We start from the raw sequence: 20,526 nt of genomic DNA, 5'->3' as shown, positions 1-20,526 counted from the left end.
ATTATTATATGGCCGTTCAAGTCTGGAAGGAAGTGGAATGGCTTTCCCCCATCCCCCCCCCCAAAATCCTGAAGTAAGCTAACTTGGAAGCTCAATGCCAACTCAAGATATGCTGCTTGAAGGAGAGCCCAGATGAGCCCTTTTCAGTTATGTACAACATTTTGAAAAGTCTTGCTGCACCATTCAGATACAGGGATGCAAGAAGGCATTGTTTTCAATTCTACTCTGCAAAAGTCGCAAGCAGCAGTGCTTCTGTTCCACTGCCTTTCACCTTCCATAGCAAACTATGCTATTCACCTCGCTGTCGGCTGCGGTGATATTATGTAGCTTACATACTTTAATTGTATAAATTACGTTGCAATTACATTATTCTACCCCATGCATTTCAATGCAAAATAAACACAATGTAAAGCGGGCAGGACAGGGCTATGATTAATTACATTTGCAGACTGAAAGCAACAACAACAGCAGCAGCAAATACTGATCGTATTTGCCAGATTGATTTTCATTCTGGACAGGGTGTGAACAAGCGAACATTGACCATTTCTGCTCCTGTTTTGTGGGATGCACTGACATCCCGAATGAGAAATGGGTTCTTGCCTTCATCAGTACCACCACATGTCCTGGGAAGGCAGGGCCAGCCCTGCATAATGGGTAATACAAACAAGGGCACCCCCCAACTATTTTGGGATTTTGCGGAAGCTATTCAATCACATACCTGAGCTTTAGGCTTGCAGATTTAAAGTGGATTAAAGCACTCTGTTGCCCTAGCACAACTAATCCACTTAAAAAAAGAAAAAGAAAGCAGACTTTTTTGCAGGTTAGAAAGTGATGGAGAAACACATTGAGAAGTGTGGGATGAACGAATGGTTAACAGGAAAATGTGTAAGCATCCCACTAAGTGAATCGGGATGAATGCAGGATGAACGCTGGTTGTTGTATAACCACCCGACAAACAAAGCAGAAGTAATGCGCAATAAAGTCTGGCTGTAGGAGCCCTTCTATATGTCCTTTTTATTGTACATTCATGATGATTTGTGCTCATTATGGCATCAGGACAGCTATACGCGGTCCCACCTTCAATACTGTTTGCACCTGCAAAAGTTTGAGGGCAGTTACCTGGCAGCAGACTTTTGTACATCCAGTAGCGCAAAGCCCTGTTAAAACATGCAAATTTTACATTTTCTGGATTTGGCCAACAGCTTCCGAAGCTACCTTGTATTCCTCCAGATGTTGCTGAATTACAACTCCCATCATTCCTGTCTGTTGGCCAGGCTGATTGGAGCTATAATAATAATAATAATAATAATAATAATAATAATAATAATAATAATATATTATTATTATTTATACCCCGCCCATCTGGCTGGGCCTCCCCAGCCACTCTGAGCGGCTTCCAACAAAACACTAAAATACAATACAGTGGTGCCCCGCAAGACGAATGCCTCGCAAGACGGAAAACTCGCTAGACGAAAGGGTTTTCCGTTTTTTGAGCTGCTTCGCAAGACGAATTTCCCTATGGGCTTGCTTCGCAAGACGAAAACGTCTTGCAAGTTTGTTTCCTTTTTCTTAACACCGTTAATACAGTTGCGACTTGACTTCGAGGAGCAACTCATAGAACGCAGTGTACATAGTAGCCTTTTTTGAGGTTTTTAAAGACTTTGGTGATTTTTGAAGCTTTTCCAAAACTTCTTTTGCAGCCATTTGGTAAGTTAAGCTTTTAAAACTTTTTTGGGGGGTTTTGGATTTTGGGTTGGGGTGTTTGGAATTCAAGGACTTGGTGTTGGGGAGGGGTTTGCAAGAATCTGGAAGCTTGTGTGTTTTTTTTCTGCATTTTTATGATTTTTTGTGACCATTGGGCCACTCTGCTGTTTTTTAAAAAAAATTCTGGATTTGAATTTCTGTGTGCTGGGTGGCTGGGGGAACAGTTGGGGAGGGGTTTGCAAGAATCTGGAAGCTTGTGTTTTTTTCCTGCATTTTTATGATTTTCTGTGACCATTGGGCCACTCTGCTGTTTTTTTAAAAAAATTCTGGGTTTGAATTTTGAAATGCCCTTTACAGTATGTGTGACTTTAAAGAGCACTTAATAAACTCTTGTTGTACCAAATTTGGCTTTGTTTGGACTTTTTTTGACCATAGGAACGCATTAATTGATTTTCAATGCATTCCTATGGGATTTTGTGCTTCGCAAGACGAAAAATTCGCTAGACGAAAAAATTCATGGAACGAATTAATTTCGTCTTGCGAGGCACCACTGTAACCTATTAAACATTAAAAGCTTCCCTAAACAGGGCTGCCTTTAGATGTCTTCTAAAAGTTTGGTAGTTATTTTTCTCTTTGACATCTGGTGGGAGGGCGTTCCACAGGGCGGGTGACACTACCGAGAAGGCCCTCTGCCTGGTTCCCTGTAACTTGGCTTCTCGCAGCGAGGGAACCGCCAGAAGGCCCTCGGTGCTGGACCTCAGTGTCCGGGTAGAACGATGGAGGTGGAGATGCTCGTTCAGGTATACTATTCAGCTATTCAGAAATATCCAGAGGGATGTGGGTTGACCATCCCTGTTCTAAAGGCAATGATTTGAAAGTATTCTGGGCACGATATAGTCAAATTTAAGCTTTTTAAAGTCACTAATACTGGAAGGAGAGACCTAAGCATCATGCAGGCTGTCTCTCCCATTGCATTAACTGGATTAGAAGTGTTTAACTTCAGCTGGCTTGTGCTCTTGATTTGTGATTATTAGTCCCAAGGCTCTTGGTTATCTTGAATTTTAATTGTTCACAAGTACCAATCAATCTTCATTATTACAATCATGGACCTGCCACTAAATTACAATCAAAGAAACACAAAATTACAGTTTCCAGGCCAGTGAAAGACTGGAATTAACAGCATGGCAAAGGGCTAGGATATGTGAGTGAATTGATGCACATTCACACTTAACACTAGAGTGAATTGTTGAAGGCTATTTGGTTAGTAAGGCACTTTAATCATCCGGTTCCTAGTAGTACATGCTGATGCACAGAATCTTGCCGCTTTGATGGCGATCTCCATGATTCTTAATCCAACCCCTAATTAGATTTCAAACGAATACATTCTGCTGAAAGCAGAGGATGTTCTATGCAAGCCTACTTCTTTTTTGTTATATTGAGAGATATATTCCGATGTCTTACGCTTGTCCTCTTTGCGTCTGTTCTTCACTCCCTCTTGCTATGCACATCATCTCATCAGGTCCTTGCTGCCATCATCTCTTTACCAAGATTTGTCTGCTTCTTCCCTCTTGCATTCATATGCTTCTTCTCATATTGTTCCCCTCTGCTTTTCTTCTTCCGAACTGTCTTTAATTCCTTGTTCTCTCTTCTTTTTCCTTGTTTCACCACTCAAGCCACTTATCTGTGTCTCTGGCATTTAGGTCACCTTTCCCTTTTCCTTCCTCTTACTGCTGGAATTCTTTGCCTCTTTAATAACATACATCGTGTTGCTAGGCTTTCATGAGACCTTTCCCTCCTGAATTTTGGTAATTGTCTTTACATCCGGCAATTGATTAAAGGGCCCATCTACATTACATGGCACTTGTCAAAGTATCTATATCTTTTTCGATTAATTTCTTTTCCCTCCCCCTATTCCTTCTGTAACTTGTGTTAACAGATGGTGAATAATTGGCCGAGTATTTTCTTTTTAAGAATGTACATCACCTGGCACAACAATAGACTATCATGATTATTTAGTCAGCTCAATCCTGAAGATCCTGAGCAGACATTTTGTACAATCAAATATTTCCTCTCTTTTTTTAATTATCATCTCTCGGCCTTCTGCTACTCTAATCCCCATGCCTGGATCAATATCTTCTTCTTCTGATCATCTAGGCATACCCCTAAAAGGTAAAGGGACCCTGACCATTAGGTCCAGCCATGACCGACTCTGGGGTTGCAGCGCTCATCTTGCTTTATTGGCCAAGGGAGCATGTGGCCAGCATGACTAAACCGCTTCTGGCGAACGGTACCTATTTATCTACTTGCACTTTGACGTGCTTTCGAACTGCTAGGTTGGCAGGAGCTGGGACCGAGCAACGGGAGCTCACCCCGTTGCGGGGATTCGAACCGCTCACCTTCTAATCGGCAAGTCCTAGGCTCTGTGGTTTAACCCACAGCGCCACCCGCTGGCATGCCCCTAGCCTCCTACAAACTCCTTCTCAAGACTTGCACCTTTTCCAGATCCCCCCCCCCGGATCCCTATAGTCTCACTTTGCCTGCACCTCCAGTGCTGCCAGACTTTGCTCTGCTAATCATGGTTTCTTGCTTATTAAAGTACACAGCCTCTCTCCTCTACCACTCTGTGCATCAAAGCCCTTCACACAGCTCACCCCCACTTTTTTTTTCATCACAAGGGAAATGGGACTACAAACATCTTATGACCAAACTTTCCCCCTCTAAGCAGTTCGGATGTTCATGAGTAGTCCATGATGTCACAGCATGTCAACTAATAGCAGAAGAGAGGACAGTCACAAGGCCTATCAGCTGCCCAGCCATTTTCAAAACATAATTGCTGCTGTATAAAATCCTAAATAATTTGGGACTGGGATATCTAGCAGATTGTCTTCCCGTTATATCCCTGGTTGATCTTCCAAGGAAGCCTTGCTGATCATACCAGAACTGCCAAAATGTCACCTTATGCAGATTTTGCTTCTTTTTAAGCTTAATATGGCCATCTTTTACTCATTGCCTGGGCAACATCATTCTCCTGGAAAAATTTGAGGCTAGAAGAGACTGAGGTTAAACTCCTACGAGTTCTGGTTTTGAAACTGCTGCTAAGTTTTGGGAGGCGGTCGCCAAATTAACAACCTCGATGCTCATTTGCCCATTATGGCAGTGCAAAAGAAACTTAACAAGGGTGTGAATTATCACCACTAAAGTCCATTTTAAGGGCAGTGCTCCAGGGCCTCATGGTTAACCATAAGTCACTAAAAAGAATCTAACCAGAGGCCCCATCTGTACTGTACCCTTAAAGCAGTATCATGCCACTTTCAAAAGTAATCACTCCCCCCAAAGCATGCTGGGTACTGCGGTTTGTGAAACGAGAGAGAGCGCCAGTGTGGCATAATGGCTAGAGTGTTGGACCTGGGAGCACACGGTTCGAATTCTGACTCAGCCATGAAGCTCACTGGGTGACCTTGGCCCAGTCGCCACTTCTCAGTTTAAACTGCTTCACAGGGTTGTTCTGAAGATGAAATGGGGAGGAGGAGAACCATGTACACCACCTTGAGATCCTTGGAAGATAAAGGTGGTATATAAGTGCAATGAATAAATAAATAAACAATAAATAAATAAATAGTGCTCAGAGTTGTTAGGAGACCCTTATTCCCCTCACAGAGCTATGATTTCCTGAGTTCCATGGGAAGAGAGGTTGATTGTTGAACCACTACTGGAAACCCCTTTACCAAAAAAAAAGTCACTTTCCCCCCAAGGTTTCTTGGCTGGGAGGCAGCAATGACAGTTCAACAACCAGGCTTTGTGCGGCTAGTTTGCATTTGTGGTTCACATGGCTCAAAGACAAATGCAAACGGGGTGCTGCACTTTCGTTCCTGTTAAGAGACAGCCTTCCCTACATTTCAGAGACAGATTCAGTGCCAGTGTTGAGGAAGAAGAATAAACTAGCATGAACAGAATGAAGAAAGTAACAATGAATAATCAGACTAAGACATGCCATTACCATAGCCAGAAAGAAAGAGTAGCTCAAGCAAGTGGCAGGCATCTCATTTGGCTTCCTAGAGAGACTGGACTTGAAATTCCACTTAAATCTACAATTTTGCAGAGACCTAAGATGGTTCACATCTTGTCTCTTAAGAGCAGGTCGAATCTTGAGAGGACAGACAGGAGAGAAGACTTTCAGGGAGGAATCTAGAGGTACAGCAGAATAAGAGGAATGTTTAAAACAAGTGAACCTGCGGGTCGTCGTTCAACAGGAACTGAGGTTTGGGCAGCAGAGGAGGTTTAGCACTGGTTGGAGAAGTCTTGGGTGTGCTGTTGCTTGCTTCATACTGTTTTAAATCATGGCAGTCAGGCTGCACAACCACTGATCCAGCATGGCTGCATTTGGGCACATGCGTGCCCACCTTCCATTCTCCGTTTCTGCCATTTTCTGAGCCCAGAGGCCCAATGTGATTTTGAGCAAATATAAGCTCAGTAGATGTCTGGCAGCTAATTTCACTGATAGTCATTTCGAGTTCTCTGATGGTCTCTTCCAGGTTGTCCAGCCTTTGGTAAGTGTCTCTGCAAATCTCTCGGCTTCTTACGGTCATGTCATCAAGAGAAGTGCTTTCCTTTGGCTTGTCTTCTAAACCTGTGTCTATCTCGTCCTTGTCTGTGCTGGCACCAACAGGAGCCAGGGATGCTGCGTCATACCCAATGACTTCTCTATTCCCAGGGGATTCTGGATGCTGCAAGGGAAAATGCGTTTCTGAAGCATCCGTCAGATGACCTCTCTGCATTGGTACAATAGCAACATCAGGGCCTTTCAAAGCTATTGGAACATCTTCTGTGTCCTGATCGGCTTCTTCGTTTTTTGATTCTGCAGCGTTGCTTCTCTTATCCAACCCTATGAACACGTCACCTCCTTCTGTCGGTGAAGAAAATGTCTTATAGTCAAGTGTGACAACAGGTGATTCATTTTCTTTTGAATGGGCCCCAGTCCCTTGGACAGTTGTCTGTTGACTACTTGCTTGCTTGCCCCAAACTTTCACAAATGTAGCATCTTCTCCTCCAAGTTGAACAATTTCATCTTCCAGTGAAGTTTTTGTTTTTTCTACCAAGCCTCCTTCTCCCCCATGATCAGTGTCACAAATAAGACCAGTTCCAGGCAGATATCTACGAGATTTCACTTTAGCTGGCAGAGAATGAGTGCATGTTGAGGCCTTACTGGACAGGCCTCCTTTCAGCTTCTTTTCATCCTTTTTCAGCTTTCCCAACAAGACCTCTGGGCTCTCCCTCGTTTCCACCATAGTCCGTCCAATGACTCCTGTCTGTCCTCTGATGCATTGGTGATCACGGGTCCGAGGGTTGCATATCCCCTTATCAGCTTCTGGCTGAGATTCAGGAAATGTCAAGCTGGACACCCACTCAGAAATGGCAATATGAGGGAGGTGGGAATTGTAACCAGATGGAGGTTTTGAGAGTCCTGACTCCTAAGGGAAAATTCAGACAAGAATTATTGAGGCGGGAGAGTTTGCTGGATGAAAAAAAAGCTAACAACCGTCTTCTCGGCTCAATATTCGAATGAGTTCTTAATAGTGGGCCTGGATCAACCTATTTGGCCATCTGGTCTACTCTCTTGTTTTGAAGTGCAATTCCCATCACCCCTGAACACTAGACATGCTGGCAAAGGCTGATGGGAGTTGCAGTCCAAGACATCTGGAAGGCAGCACATTGGAGAAAGCTGGTCCACCACAAGAACTAGTCTGAACATCACAGATGTTTCAGGCACCAATGTGGAGGTATTTCCTCCACAAGATCTGTTGAAGTCGGACTCAAATGAAGGATATTTGGCAAAACACCATTCCAAAATTTGATACCTGTGGATAGTTATCCACAGCTTGCCTTAGTGATAAGGCCAATCTGGCAGCCCAAATCTTGATGTCTACCAAACAAGAAAACCCTGTCAGTCATCTCAAGGTATAGTTTATAGGCAAAGCCAAATGGCTAATTTACAATGCAACATCATTCCAGGTTAACTGTGATTGCTTCCCCCAAATAGTCCTGGAAACTGTAGTTTATAGATGATAGAGATAGATAGATAGATGATAGAGATAGATAGATAGATAGATAGATAGATAGATGATAGATAGATAGATAGATGATAGAAATATCTGTTGCGGATCTCTATTTTCTCTTGCAAAAATATGATTCCTAGGAAGCTGGTAGTACGATGTAGTATAAGGTTACCAGATGTCCCTGTTTTCCAGGGACAGTCCCCGGATTTGCAAATCAGTCCCCCGACAAAATCCATCTATTTAGTAGGAAGTTGAAAAGTGTCCCCGGATTCATTGAAAAAAATCTGGTAACCTTAAGTAGTAGGTGTGCCCACAGAAATGAAATAAAGTCAGAAGCGATGAAGAAGCCAAGTGTCCTAACCCCTTGCACATAAAGCAAATCCAACTCCCCACAAGCACTTTTGCCCGCAGAATCCAACCCACAGCTTACCACAAGCAGAGACCAGGCACACACCCAGGAAAGCTATCTGTAGAGCAGAGGGCTCAAGCACAACAGTCACGCTACAAACAGTGAGGGGGAAGATAAATAAAAATCTCCTAGGACAACTGCTAATGTGAACTGCAGGTACATGTCCTCCCCCATGGGATCCTAGAGCATGAGCCACACCCATCTGTCAGTCCATGTCAATGTAATTTTATCGGCTGCCAGTTCAGCTCACCCAACATTGGGTCTCTACTTATTGCAGCTCCTGAAGGTGCCTGAGGTGGTGGGGAGGGAACCACAAGATCCTGTGCTAGAGGAGGGTGTGGCATAAGAATAGCCTGCTGAATTAGGCCAATGGCCCATCTAGTCCAGCATCCTGTTCACACAGGGGCCAACCAGATGCCTGTGGGAAACCCAAAAGCAGGATTCATGCACAACAGCACTCTCCCCTCCTGTGGCCTCCAGTGACAGGCATTCAGAGGCATCGCTGCCTCCAGTTTTCTAACCCCCCTGGAGCACCACTGAGACAGTTTGAGAGAAATCAGCAAATTCTCAACAGTATCCCACTCTCTACACCAGCGGTTCTCAACCTGTGGCTCCCCAGACGTTGTTGAACTACAACTCCCATCATCCCTGAGCTCTGGCCTTGCTAGCTAGGGGTGATGGGAGTTGTAGTTCAACAACGTCTGGGGACCCACAGGTTGAGAAAGGCTGCTCTACACCGAACCAAATCTCCAGAACTCTTCCAGATATTGCATACTAACAGTAATAAAAAAACTTTTCCGCTGTCGTAGGATGTGACTCAAGCCACAGATAACACCAGAACGGAAGCACTGTAGTTGGGGGAGATAAGAATGTGACATTCTCCGCCCCCTCATCCCCCCCCGGATCCATGCACTTGGAATCGAGCAGTGAGAACAAGCACCCAGGCTCCGCCCAAAAGGCGTGGCATGCATTGCAATCAGGAAATCCCTTTGTCTAGAAGTGCAGGCGGAATAATAGCGCAAGCAGAAAAAGTGAGTTACCCCCAACTAAACAGTGATCGGCACTCCCGGTTCCGCCCCAGTCCAAACTTTCCCAGCATTCTTTGGGGGGAGGCCCAGCAAATCATACACCTGTCCCTTCGAAAGAGTCACACAGGGTTAGTGCCGGTTGGATCCCGTGTTGTGTCAGGACAATGCACACTACTTGTGTCAGGTGGGTGACGTGGGGAAGAGCCGTTAGTTGGTTAATGTACGGAGAGGTAGAGAGAGAGAAAGAGAAAGAAGAGTTAACAAGGGGCTGCAGAAAAGGAAGAGGAATCCTGTTAGAGGTGCTATGGCAGGTAGCCAGTCAGAGGGAAGGAAGAGAAGAAGGGGGTTGTGATCCGTCCGAGCAACGGCTGTGTTACCTTCCATCCTTCGGCTGCTATGGTGGCCCCATTGGGCCACATGTCTGCGGCAGGGGCGAGCTGGTCGCAATGGAACTTAGGAATAAATGAAGAGCTTCTCTGAAATACCTGAGGAAGTCAGAACATGGAAGGTGGTTGTTTTGGGTTTGGTTTTTTGGAGGGGCTGTATACAGACAGAAAACAAAATAGTGTGGGTTGCTAATTCCGGCTCAAGGAGGATAGCCACGAGCTTATGGGGTGGCGTGGAACTGACAGCCAGGAAACTGACCACAGGGCTTGGCCATACCCTCGGTTTCAGAAAGGATCTGCAGGCAGATAGTTTGTTAAAAACTGAAATCACGAGATGTACCATTATGAGAACACCCACTTTCAGCTGTGTAACAGACAGTATACCGTGCTACAGAATGACAATGACACACAGAAATAGGAATACAGTACACCCCTTTTATGCCCTCAATGTTGCTGGACAGGAAACCTTGAAATTCACTTGTAGGTGAAAACTACACTTGCTTGTTTGTTTTTAAAATACCAACCATAAAACTTTCTTGATTTTAAGCCCACATTCACCCAATTGGCCCAATTGTACTGACTAGTGATAAAAAAGACATTGCAGTGATGTTTCGGGGGGGGGTGGAGACAAAGGAAGAAAGTTGATCTCGGGGTCCTTCTTGGCACCCACAAATCTACTGTCATTTTTGCTTCCAGATCTGCAGTAATTCTAAATTATAACAAGCTTTGCTAAGGTGAAGGAGAACTTCATTTCTTTATCACACCAAGCTACATATTACACTTAGCTCTGCTTTAAAAAAAAATCAAAATGAAAATGTATAAGGGTTTCAGTCCCAAGTCTGTAAGTCCCCCTTTGGAGGTTTTGGCTGTTACCATAACGATGGTTCAGAGAATATGTTAAAATCATAATACTCAGAATTGAGTTGGATAGTGTAGTTCTAAGCATGCCCACCAGGAGGCAACATTTCCCCATAAACTGCTTCTAAACTCAGGGACCATTCCAAGTTGATTACTATACTACTACATTGCCAGCATTTTACAGTAGTAATGAACAACCTGGTGAATTTCTGATATCTGCAGGTTCTGGGTTAAATTTCATTTCCTTTGCAGTCCAAGTGACATTTTTTAGCAGCTGAAAAATTCATTTGACAAAAGCTGGGTCTGGCTAACCCATGGCTAACTGCACACTTACATTCTTAACAGTTCCGTAACACCCTTTCTCTAAAAATGCAAATCCACTGGAAGAGGAGAGCTTAGAGTGGAGTTGCGTTACATGAGGGTTCTGTCATCTGAATGTATCCCCATTTCTCCACTCCAAACCCACTGGTGTTTCCCTCCACATGGTTCAAAGAGCAACCATATAGAACAGCATTTCCCAAACTTGGGTCTCCAGCTGTTTTTGGACTACAGTTCCCATCATCCCTGACCAATGGTCCTGCTAGCTAGGGATGATGGGAGTTGTAGTCCAAAAACAGCTGGAGACCCAAGTTTGGAACAATGTGATATAACCCTGCAATAACTTTTGACAGGACCATAAAATATTATTTTTAATACCGGTTTGGGAAAGTATGTTTATCAATGGGAAATCTGAATTTCTGGGGATACACATTCAGATGACATAACCAAAGCAGCAAATGGGGGAAAAAACACCATACTCTTAAATTGAAAAATAAGGGAATTAGATGCATTTGGGAATGTCACTATCCAAAGCCATAGCTACACAGAGAAAAAAAAGTCAGCTGGATCCTTGGGGAAACAAGACACAGGAGGGTTAAAAATGTGAGCATCAGAAAAACCTACATGTGGATGGATAGCATTGCTATGATAAAAATGAAACATCACAGACACTGCTGTGCCGTTTCCTTAACTGTACCTCCAATAATTTCATAAAGGATAGAGAAGAACTTAATCCAATTCAATGTCCTGTTTGAACAAATTTACCTGGTTCCAAGAACAAAATGTGGCTGTTCTTCCTGGGAAGAACACTGGGAAACACTGAACAATGTAAAATAAATACTCTGCCAGCAGCACGGATTTGAGAAAATTAAACCAAATCAGTCCGAAATGCAATGGAATATATAAAGCCCTAATTAGAACTTGGGATAAATACAGAGAATAATTGACACTATTGACACCGCTTTTATATTGCAAACATTTTCCAAATGGCAAGGGGATTAGGTATCTGAGAACAATGTGGTTTTATTTTTCAATTTTCTGTGGAGTGTGGGGCTGGGTGGGAGGGAGGGAGGTAGATGTCATTTATAAAGCCATGAAATGTAAAATGTGGAATCACTTCCTGACCTCCCCCCCTTATCAGCTTCTGGTTGAGATTCAAATTATTACAAATTAGGAGTCAAATTCAGGCAATACAATGAGAGCTAAGTGACACGAAACTGACAAAATTTGAACAGCTGCTAATATGTCACGTTACTTGCAAAAACGTCTTCTCTGTGGAATTATGTTGGAGCCTGAAGATTACAAAGATAAAGACAAATGGGAGAGGGATTTACAGGTGTCAATTTCAAACTCTCTTCGGATTTATATCTGTAGAGAAGGGCCATGTTAACTGTGTATAATTAACCTATACAGATAACTTTTTTTATAAATGGTTGTAATGGTACCATATTTCATCCAGTAAAAAGAAAATACATGGAAATACATCTTGTGCTTTTGGGAGGCATTGTTAAGTCAGTGCAGATTTCATGTATATATAGCCATCCCATAAGAAAGCGAGTTTTATATACTAGAGGAATGTTATTAGAAAGATCAAATACTGTACATTAACCCTAACCCCTCAAAACACACACACACACACACACACACACCCTCCCCCACTAAACCCCTTAGTAATTATCCTGAGTTATTTGAAACCTTACATCTCAAAAATATGCAGTTCTGCTGTGGGCACAAATGATTTTAATAATGTATTGGGAAAAAGAATGGTGTCGCCCGCAACACAGGAATGGATACAGAGTGCAGCAAACAGTGTTAATTCACAAGCTGACCTTTTACAGACAAGACATTGATGGGAAGGGATGAATCAGATGAGACAATCAGATGAGACAATCACAGTCAATAGGGACTGTTCGTTCCATAGCAGCCTCATAATGGAGCTAATGAAAATGCCTGACAATAAGTGTTGTCAATAGTGCAATACTTTCATTAATGAGGCTTAGTTTTGAACAGGGCTGGAGGGAGTTTGTGGCCTTCCAGCCGACACCTTCCCTGACTATTCACCATGCTGAGTGGAGCTGATGGGAGTTGAATCTAACAACATCTGAAGGGCCACAGATTCCCCCATCCTTGGGGATAGTGTACAACAAGCAGTTAGTCCCTAGTTGTTCAACTCTTTTTGGAGGTGTTGAGGACCTGCGGCTCTCCAGAGAACGGACTCCAGCTCTCATCAGCCTCAGCCAGCATGACCAACCGTCAGGGATGATGAGAGGTTCCTCACCTCTTAGTAACAGCAACCAGATGTTTTCTGAGTAGATGTTAGCATGTCCCAGATTTTAAATGTTTTTTTTGGGGGGGTCCAACATTTGGTTAATGCAGGATTGCAGACTGAGTGTAATATCTAGAAGCACAAGTCATGCTTAGGGATGCAAACATTTGCTGACATTCAGCCAGAACAAAGCCTGCAAAGTGAATCTCCGCTTAAGGAGATCCTGCTCTAGCGGGTTTCTCATTGAATTTCTCATAATTCTAGAATCTACAGGCATAGTCAAACTCCGGCCCTCCAGATGTTTGGGACTACAACTCCCATCATCCCTAGCTAACAGGACCAGTGGTCAGGGATGATGTAGTCCCAAACATCTGGAGGGCCAGAGTTTGCCTATGCCTGATCTATTCCCTACAGAAAATTAGGAAGTCCATCTCTTGGCTTCACAGGCCACTAGAGCAGGGCTTTATCAGTCTGGCCACAGTGCAGCCACTGAGTCACCTCAACGACATGGATGGAAACGGCCACACTGGGGCCAAAACTGCTTCTGCAGTTCTGCGGACCATTTGCAAGTGGCTCCTTCTTACATATGCCCTGCCTACCTCGAGCTCTGCAATGATCCGGTCTTCCTCATCATCATCTTTGATGGCAGAGGCAATGATGGGGGGCGTAGAGGCAGGCCTAGCGACCTCTGACACAGTCCTCCTCAGCTTCACCTGCGGCTTCTGGGTCTCCAGCTCTTCTGATTCGGCTTTCTAGAAGAACAAGCAAAGGGAGAGGTGATGAATGGGAAAGAGGAAGGGGGAAAGGGCACGGGACAAATCTAGTTCCCTGGGAGTGCTCCCTGTTTTATGGAAGGGATTAACGTTCATACTAGAAATTTAGGTTTGCACAATCGAAGTGGATGAAAGTGCTATTTCAGCCTAAAATAGCATCTGCTTTTTTTTTTTTTTAAAGAGAGGCTTTTTGCAGTTTGGAAACAGATGGAGAAGATGGAGAAATATATTGAGAGGTGTGGGGTGAATGAATGACTAATGGGAAAATGTGCAAGTAAATCGGGATGGATACAGAATGAATGCTTTCTGTCATATAACCACCCTGCAAACAAATCAGAACTAATGCTCAATAAAGACTGGATGTACGGGCCCCTCAAGATGTCCTTTTTATTGCACATTCATGATGATTTGTGCTCACAATAACATCAGGATAGTTATATACAATCCACTTTGAAAACTAATGAACGGACTTTCAGTTGTTTGGAAAGTGATGAGGAAATGCATTTAAAACTGTATGATGAAGGAATGATTAATAGAAAAAGACTTGTAAGACCCTGATGTTGGGAAAGATTGAGGGCACAAGGAGAAGGGGACGACAGAGGACGAGATGGTTGGATAGTGTTCTCGAAGCTACGAACATGAGTCTGACCAAACTGCAGGAGGCAGTGGAAGACAGGAGTGCCTGGCGTGCTCTGGTCCATGGGGTCACGAAGAGTCGGACACGACTAAATGACTAAACAACAACAAAACACCCCACAAGCAAATCAGGATGGATGAAGATTGAATGCTCATTGTCATAAAACAGCCCCATAAACAAGTCAGGATGAAGACTGGACATAAGTCTAACTGCTGTGTAAACTTTGTGCAAGCCAAGCAGAATTAATGCTGAATGAACAAGTTGTCTGGAGGAGCCCCTGGATATCTCTGGCCTGTCATATAAGGGAGTCATACCTTCATGAAACTGGATTCCTTTTTGCTGGTGACGATCACCTCTCCTGTACGGGTGGTCGTGAGACCGTGGGAAGATGGGAAACTCCGCCGAGGTGGGGGTGGGGGAGGAGACTTGGAGGGCTTCTCAGTCCGATATCTGGGCACCGTCAACTCATCTAGGGAGGTTGACAAAGTTAGCGTTAGGAGCCATGCATTTAATTCACAGCTTTCTCCAGCACACACAATGCTGCACATTGCCTATCTGCCCAGATGGATCCGCACATTGGAAGCTGCGTGCAGCTGTCTGGAGGCAGCAATAAAGGACAAGGTCTCAGAGACTTGAGGAACATACCGTATTTTTCGCTCTGTAAGAGACATTAGACCACAAGACGCACCTAGTTTTTGGAGGAGGAAAACAAAGGGGGGGAAATTCTGAATCACAGAAACCAGAACAGCAAGAGGGATTGCTGTGCAGTGAAAGCAGCAATCCCTCTTGCTGTTATGGCTTCTGGGATAGCTGCGCGGCCTGCATTTGCTCCATAAGACGCACACACATTTCCCCTTACTTTTTAGGAGGGAAAAAGTGAGTCTTATAGAGCAAAAAATACGGTACATAAACCTCATCCACAAGTGATTAGAGACTGGGGTGACATCCACAACATACGCTGAAATCAGGTTTATACCACTGTTGACAGCCACTTTAACCCCCAAAGGATCTTGGAAACTGTAGCTGACCCCCCCCCATTGCCTTGACTGCTCCTCATCACACTGCACTGTCTGTCTCCCCACCGCTCTGCACCTGCCTTACCTGATCCGCGGCGGCCACTGGGGTCCATTTTGGTTGTGGCCTTCTGTGCATGTTGGGGTTTGGAGGGCTTGTGCTCTGGGGTGGAGGCGGCGCTCCCACTGCCGCCGCTGCTGGAGGTCTGCTTGTGCTTGGCCGCAAACTCCAAGTCAGGGATGGCTTTCATAAGCTCAGCTTGGGTCTCTTCCAGGAGGCGGTTAATATCCTTAGCGCTGTACTGAGTCAAGGCTGCTCGCTTTTCCTCCCAGTCTCGCTCGGCAGCCTGTAAAGCAGGGCTGGGTCAACTGATACACTCATTACTCTAGACAAGGGTGGCAGACTAGACCATGGGTAGGCAAACTAAGGCCGGGGGGCCGGATCCGGCCCAATCGCCTTCTAAATCCGGCCTGCGGACGGTCCGGGAATCGGCGTGTTTTTGCATAAGTGGAATGTGTCCTTTTATTTAAAATGCATCTCTGGGTTATTTGTGGGACATAGGACTTCGTTCATTTCCCCCCCCTAAAATATAGTCCAGCCCACCACATGATGTGAGGGACAGTGGACAGGCCCCCTGCTGAAAAAGTTTGCTGGCCCTTGGACTAGACTCTACATAGCAGCTGAGCATTTGATTTCTCAAGTGGGAAGTGCTTAGGCTTGAGCCTTGAACCTTGAGGATGGAAAAACAGGGAGACTACCACTGAGTGAGGAGCGCTGCACCTTTTAGAGAGTCAGAAAGGGGTGGAAAATCCACCTTCCCCTCTCCTTGCTGTTCAGTGGGTAAGAAGAGGAAGGCTGGACCCAGGCCAAGCTACGGTGCAATCCCTGTCTGCGGAGGTGGTTCTGTTCCCCTGAGCTTGTGGCAGTGAAGTTTCTAACTGACTGACTGAGCTGGCATGGAATGTTCACAGACACTGCACTATGGCAAGTGAAGTCAGTGAGAAACCCTTCCAGCTTCTCAGCGAACAATGCTGCCAGAACAGCCTGCAGTCCAGAAGGGAAAATGGTTTAAGCTTGGCTGTGATTAAAGTCTCACATAGGTCCTAGGGACAGGGGTAGTTTTGTGAGGCAGGCTGTGGGCTGGGAAGATGTCTCAGGAGGTAAAGGAGTTATGGGCCAAACATGTATTAGAAAAAACACATGGGCAAATAGCGGCTAGGTGGAGAGGAAGGAGTGTTGAGGAGACTGGGACTCAGGAAAGGAGAGGATAGTGCATGGGTAGGCAAACTAAGGCCCGGGGGCCGGATCCGGCCCAATCGCCTTCTAAATCTGGCCCGCGGATGGTCTGGAAATCAGCGTGTTTTTACATGAGTGGAATGTGTCCTTTTATTTAAAATGCATTTCTGGGTTATTTGTGGGGCATAGGAATCCGTTCATTCCTCCCACAAAAAAATATAGTCTGGCCCCCCACAACGTCTGAGGGACAGTGGACCGGCCCCCTGCTGAAAAAGTTTTGCTGATCCCTGGGATAGTGAGAATGGAAGAGGGAAGGGAGATTTGGCTGGTGTGAAACAAAATGACCAGTAGGGCTGGAGCAGGGATGAGAAACCTGCTACCCTCCAGATGATCTTCGACTCCAGCTTCCATCGGCCTCTGCGGGGATGATGGGAGTTGTAGTCCAACAACATTTGGAGGGCCATGTATTCTCTATTCCTAGGTTGGGGGTCTAGCCCTGAAAGAACTTCTATACCTTTAAGAGTTACACAGAAAGGAAATTCTATCTGCTGTGGCCTCTACGATCACTGGAGCATTGTGTTTGTGTAACATAACATTATTTTAACTTTGTGAAAGCAGTTACAGGTTTTCTTTAAATTGCATACATAAATCACTAGGAAGGTAATTCCATCAAATGAAGGGCCACCACTGAGAAGACCCTGTTTCTCCAATTCACAAGAGGAGGATCACAAAGGGAGGGAAGAGAGGTTAAGTGATCGCTGTCAACATTGGTGGTAGACTGCACTTGCTTGGAGCAGAGAGACAGCAAATACCACGGGGCAAAGTTTTCCATCTCAGGCACCAAAATGTTGTAGTATGGCTCTGGATCTTGCCTGAGGAGTAGCTGTTTCCAAAGGCTTTGCATACAAATTCCCTCTCCTGGAGTACTTCCAGACTGTCACATTTTAGCGCTCACCTCTCGCTCCCATTCCATTCCATTATTTTGTTTGTTTTTGACAACAGCACAGTTAGGATACACCCGGTCCACATTGCCTTATCCATTTCACCTGCTCTCCTCCCCTGGAACGTTCTGGTATGTTTCTATGTTATTACACCCACAATGGGTTTTGCCCCACCATTATGAGTCCTTACCAGGTTTGCCCCTCCCATTGTCCCACTAACTCCCAGTTGCAGTGCCCTCTTTTAATCACCCCTTCCCTCCCTGAGCAGAAGTGTGCAATATGGAAATGCTGCGTTTCTGTGACCTGGGAAGAACCACTGTGTGTTTGATGGGAATCCAGTGCGTGAGCTGGATCCTATTCCTTAAGGACCTTGTTTCTCTTCCACTTTATCATCATAAACTGCTCTCACCTCCATAGACACTGATCTGTCCACGCTCCTCTTGCTGGGGGTCTCGGAGCCTGTCTGGGTCTTGGCAGCAACCATCTCTGAACCCCGGGATGGGTTGCTACCCTTGGACAAGTGGCTCTGCATTTGGCTCTGCCCGTAGCTGCTTGTGCCCAGGCTGTCCGTGGAAGTGGTCAGGTCGTGGAGGTTCATTGGGGGGCTGGTGGGTACCTCGAAATCCAAGCCCCTGCTGAAGTCACTTTCTGGCTCCACTTTCTTTGGAGACTGGCTAAGGAGGTTACTGGACGAGTCCCAGACCCCTTCGTCAACTTGCCTGCCGAGAAAAAGGTCAAAGGTCAGTGTGTGTGGGCGACAGACTAAAAAATGGCTGCCACCTGCAAATAGCAGCAAACGCTGCTGCGTTTGTTTGCCTAAAAGGGCCGTTCTCTGAAACTGCACGTTAGGGGTGCATGAACAGCAGCATTGATAAAACGATGGCTGAGGAGCCCGGAGGTCAGTGAGGACGAGAGAAGCTGCGGCTGTTTGGAAGAAGCAAATGCGGGTGCAATGGCAATCGGGGCGATGATGGCAGCGGAGCCCTGGCCAGTGGGAGGCGCCTTAGGGATCAGGAGGCGGGGCTTTAAAGAAACACCACACTTACATCACCCGGAGAATGGGCTGGGGACACCTGAGGTCATTTTCGCTCGTGAAGCTTAAGCAAGCCCGATCCTGGCCAGTACCTGGAAATCCCATTTAGGAATCCCATGTGTTCTGTTTTGAGCTCCTTGGAGGAAGCAGGAGGGATGCAGGCACGGCAAATAAAAATGCCAGGCGTTTCCAGGTACACCTGCAGGGAACTCTAGCATCTTTGTGGGAGGGGACAGAAGGTTACGTCTCGGCCTATCGGGTCCCAGGAGAAACAAGCAGGGCTTCCGCTCGCTCGGGAAGGGGCTCACTCACTTGCGGACTTGCGTCAGGGTGTCGGTCACTGCCTTGCACCGCTTGAATAGGCCGTCCAGCCGGTGAGGCTCTTCCTTGAGGAACTTCACGGCCTCCACCTCCACGCGGAGGACCACGCGCATTTTGCTCTGCAGGCTGGGGAAATTAGCTGCAATGCCAGGGACGGGCAGAGAGGGAAGGGAGAGGCACGGGGGTCAGAGCAGGCCCGAGGAAGGCTTTCACCTGAGGGTGGGCAGGAGAGGGAGGCACAGAGCCGAGAAGGGAAGCAGGCGGGCGGGTGGGATGGCAAGGCTCAGGTGAGTGAAAAGTGAGGCCTCCTCTGGCCGGTATTGTTACTTGGCCTCAGAGGAGGAATGGTGTTTGCACCCCACCCACTCACTGCGTCAACACCCACCACCACATCTCTCCTCCCTCCCACTCCCAACAGCACAGCCAGTCAAAAGCAAGGTAAGCGGTCGTGTGTTCTGCATTAATGAGGGAGTGTGAAGAAGGGCTGCAAAGCCACAGCTGCTCGGCGCCCTCTGTGGAGATTTGGTATTTTTTTCAAAAAAATATTTTCATGAGAGCTAGCAACTTAAAACATAAATGAAATCTGAAACGTCCTTGATATTTCTCTCCCGCCAGGCATGGCGGAGGGACTGGGGAGTGGGCGAGGAGATGGCGTTGATAGCAAAACCAGCACGGCCTAAGGCCCGTCAACAACCGCTGGAAACGCATACAAAATGTGTCACATCGCACAGGGGGGGGGGGGCGGGGCGTCAAGACTGGTCCTCATCAATTGATCTCTGATTCAAACATGAAAGTTATCAGGATATCCCTTCTTTATTGCTTTTACATAGTCCCCCCTGTCCCTGCCCCGGCTTCTGTTGGTTCTGAATGTCAGACATTTAGTGAATATTGGTAGGCATTAGTAAAAAGAAACATCCAAAATCTCTGTGTTGTGGATCTGCTTTTCCCAAGAGGTTCTTTTTTCTGGAAATAGTGCAAATGAAACTAACAATATGACACTTAATAAAGGGATTCTGTTAGCACTAACGTTTCTTAGTAAATGTCTGTATTTTCTAAAACCTCCTTCTTGGATCTATTGAAATGTTAAGACTTGCTGGAAAACGCTAAGATCTGGCGAGTTTTTTGACATTTTTTGGTATCTGCCATTTTATACTAGCTTTTCACATTTGCCATAATATGATACAGCATCCTTCCTCTCAGAATGTTTGGGAATGCAATTTTATATCCACTTACCTGGAAGTAACCCCCACTGAACTCCATTAATCTTACTTCTGAATAGACATGAATAGGATTGCACTGTAAAGCTTGGGCTTGTTTTGTCCATAGTGAGGATGAGGGTCTATCAATTTAGGGCTTTTTTCCAATCTTAAGTTCAAATCTCTACATTTTCAAACATTTGCAATTTTCTTTATTTATTTAAATCCTCACGAAATTGCAGATATATGCAATTATATGCACACTACTTGGATGGCCATCTGTCATGGATGCTTTAGTTGAGATTTCTGCATTGTAGGGGGTTGGACTAGATGACCCTTGGGGTCCCTTCCAC

The 20,526-nt window shown here is 45.5% G+C and overlaps 1 protein-coding gene across 25 annotated transcripts in view; it reads right to left on the bottom strand.

The window, feature by feature from the left end:
• SRCIN1 (SRC kinase signaling inhibitor 1) overlaps window positions 1-20,526 on the bottom strand; it is a 321,699-nt gene that overhangs the window by 13,572 nt on the left and 287,601 nt on the right. For 16 of the 25 annotated variants that reach the window (XM_083582373.1, XM_083582376.1, XM_083582372.1 and 13 more), the window contains 7 exons: window positions 18,969-19,116; window positions 18,033-18,342; window positions 15,534-15,792; window positions 14,747-14,901; window positions 13,622-13,774; window positions 9,572-9,679; window positions 5,934-7,172 (listed from right to left, as the gene is read on the bottom strand). In XM_083582373.1, the coding sequence (XP_083438499.1) occupies window positions 5,934-7,172; window positions 9,572-9,679; window positions 13,622-13,774; window positions 14,747-14,901; window positions 15,534-15,792; window positions 18,033-18,342; window positions 18,969-19,116 (2,372 nt within the window). The remainder of the gene's footprint in view (window positions 1-5,933; window positions 7,173-9,571; window positions 9,680-13,621; window positions 13,775-14,746; window positions 14,902-15,533; window positions 15,793-18,032; window positions 18,343-18,968; window positions 19,117-20,526) is intronic. The other 9 variants (XM_083582368.1, XM_083582362.1, XM_083582366.1 and 6 more) reach the window with 2 other exon arrangements.

Source organism: Podarcis filfolensis, assembly GCF_964270895.1.
Source record: "Podarcis filfolensis genome assembly, chromosome: 13".
In the NCBI taxonomy this organism is placed as follows: Eukaryota; Metazoa; Chordata; class Lepidosauria; order Squamata; family Lacertidae; genus Podarcis; species Podarcis filfolensis.
This window is presented reverse-complemented; position numbering and strand designations above follow the sequence as displayed.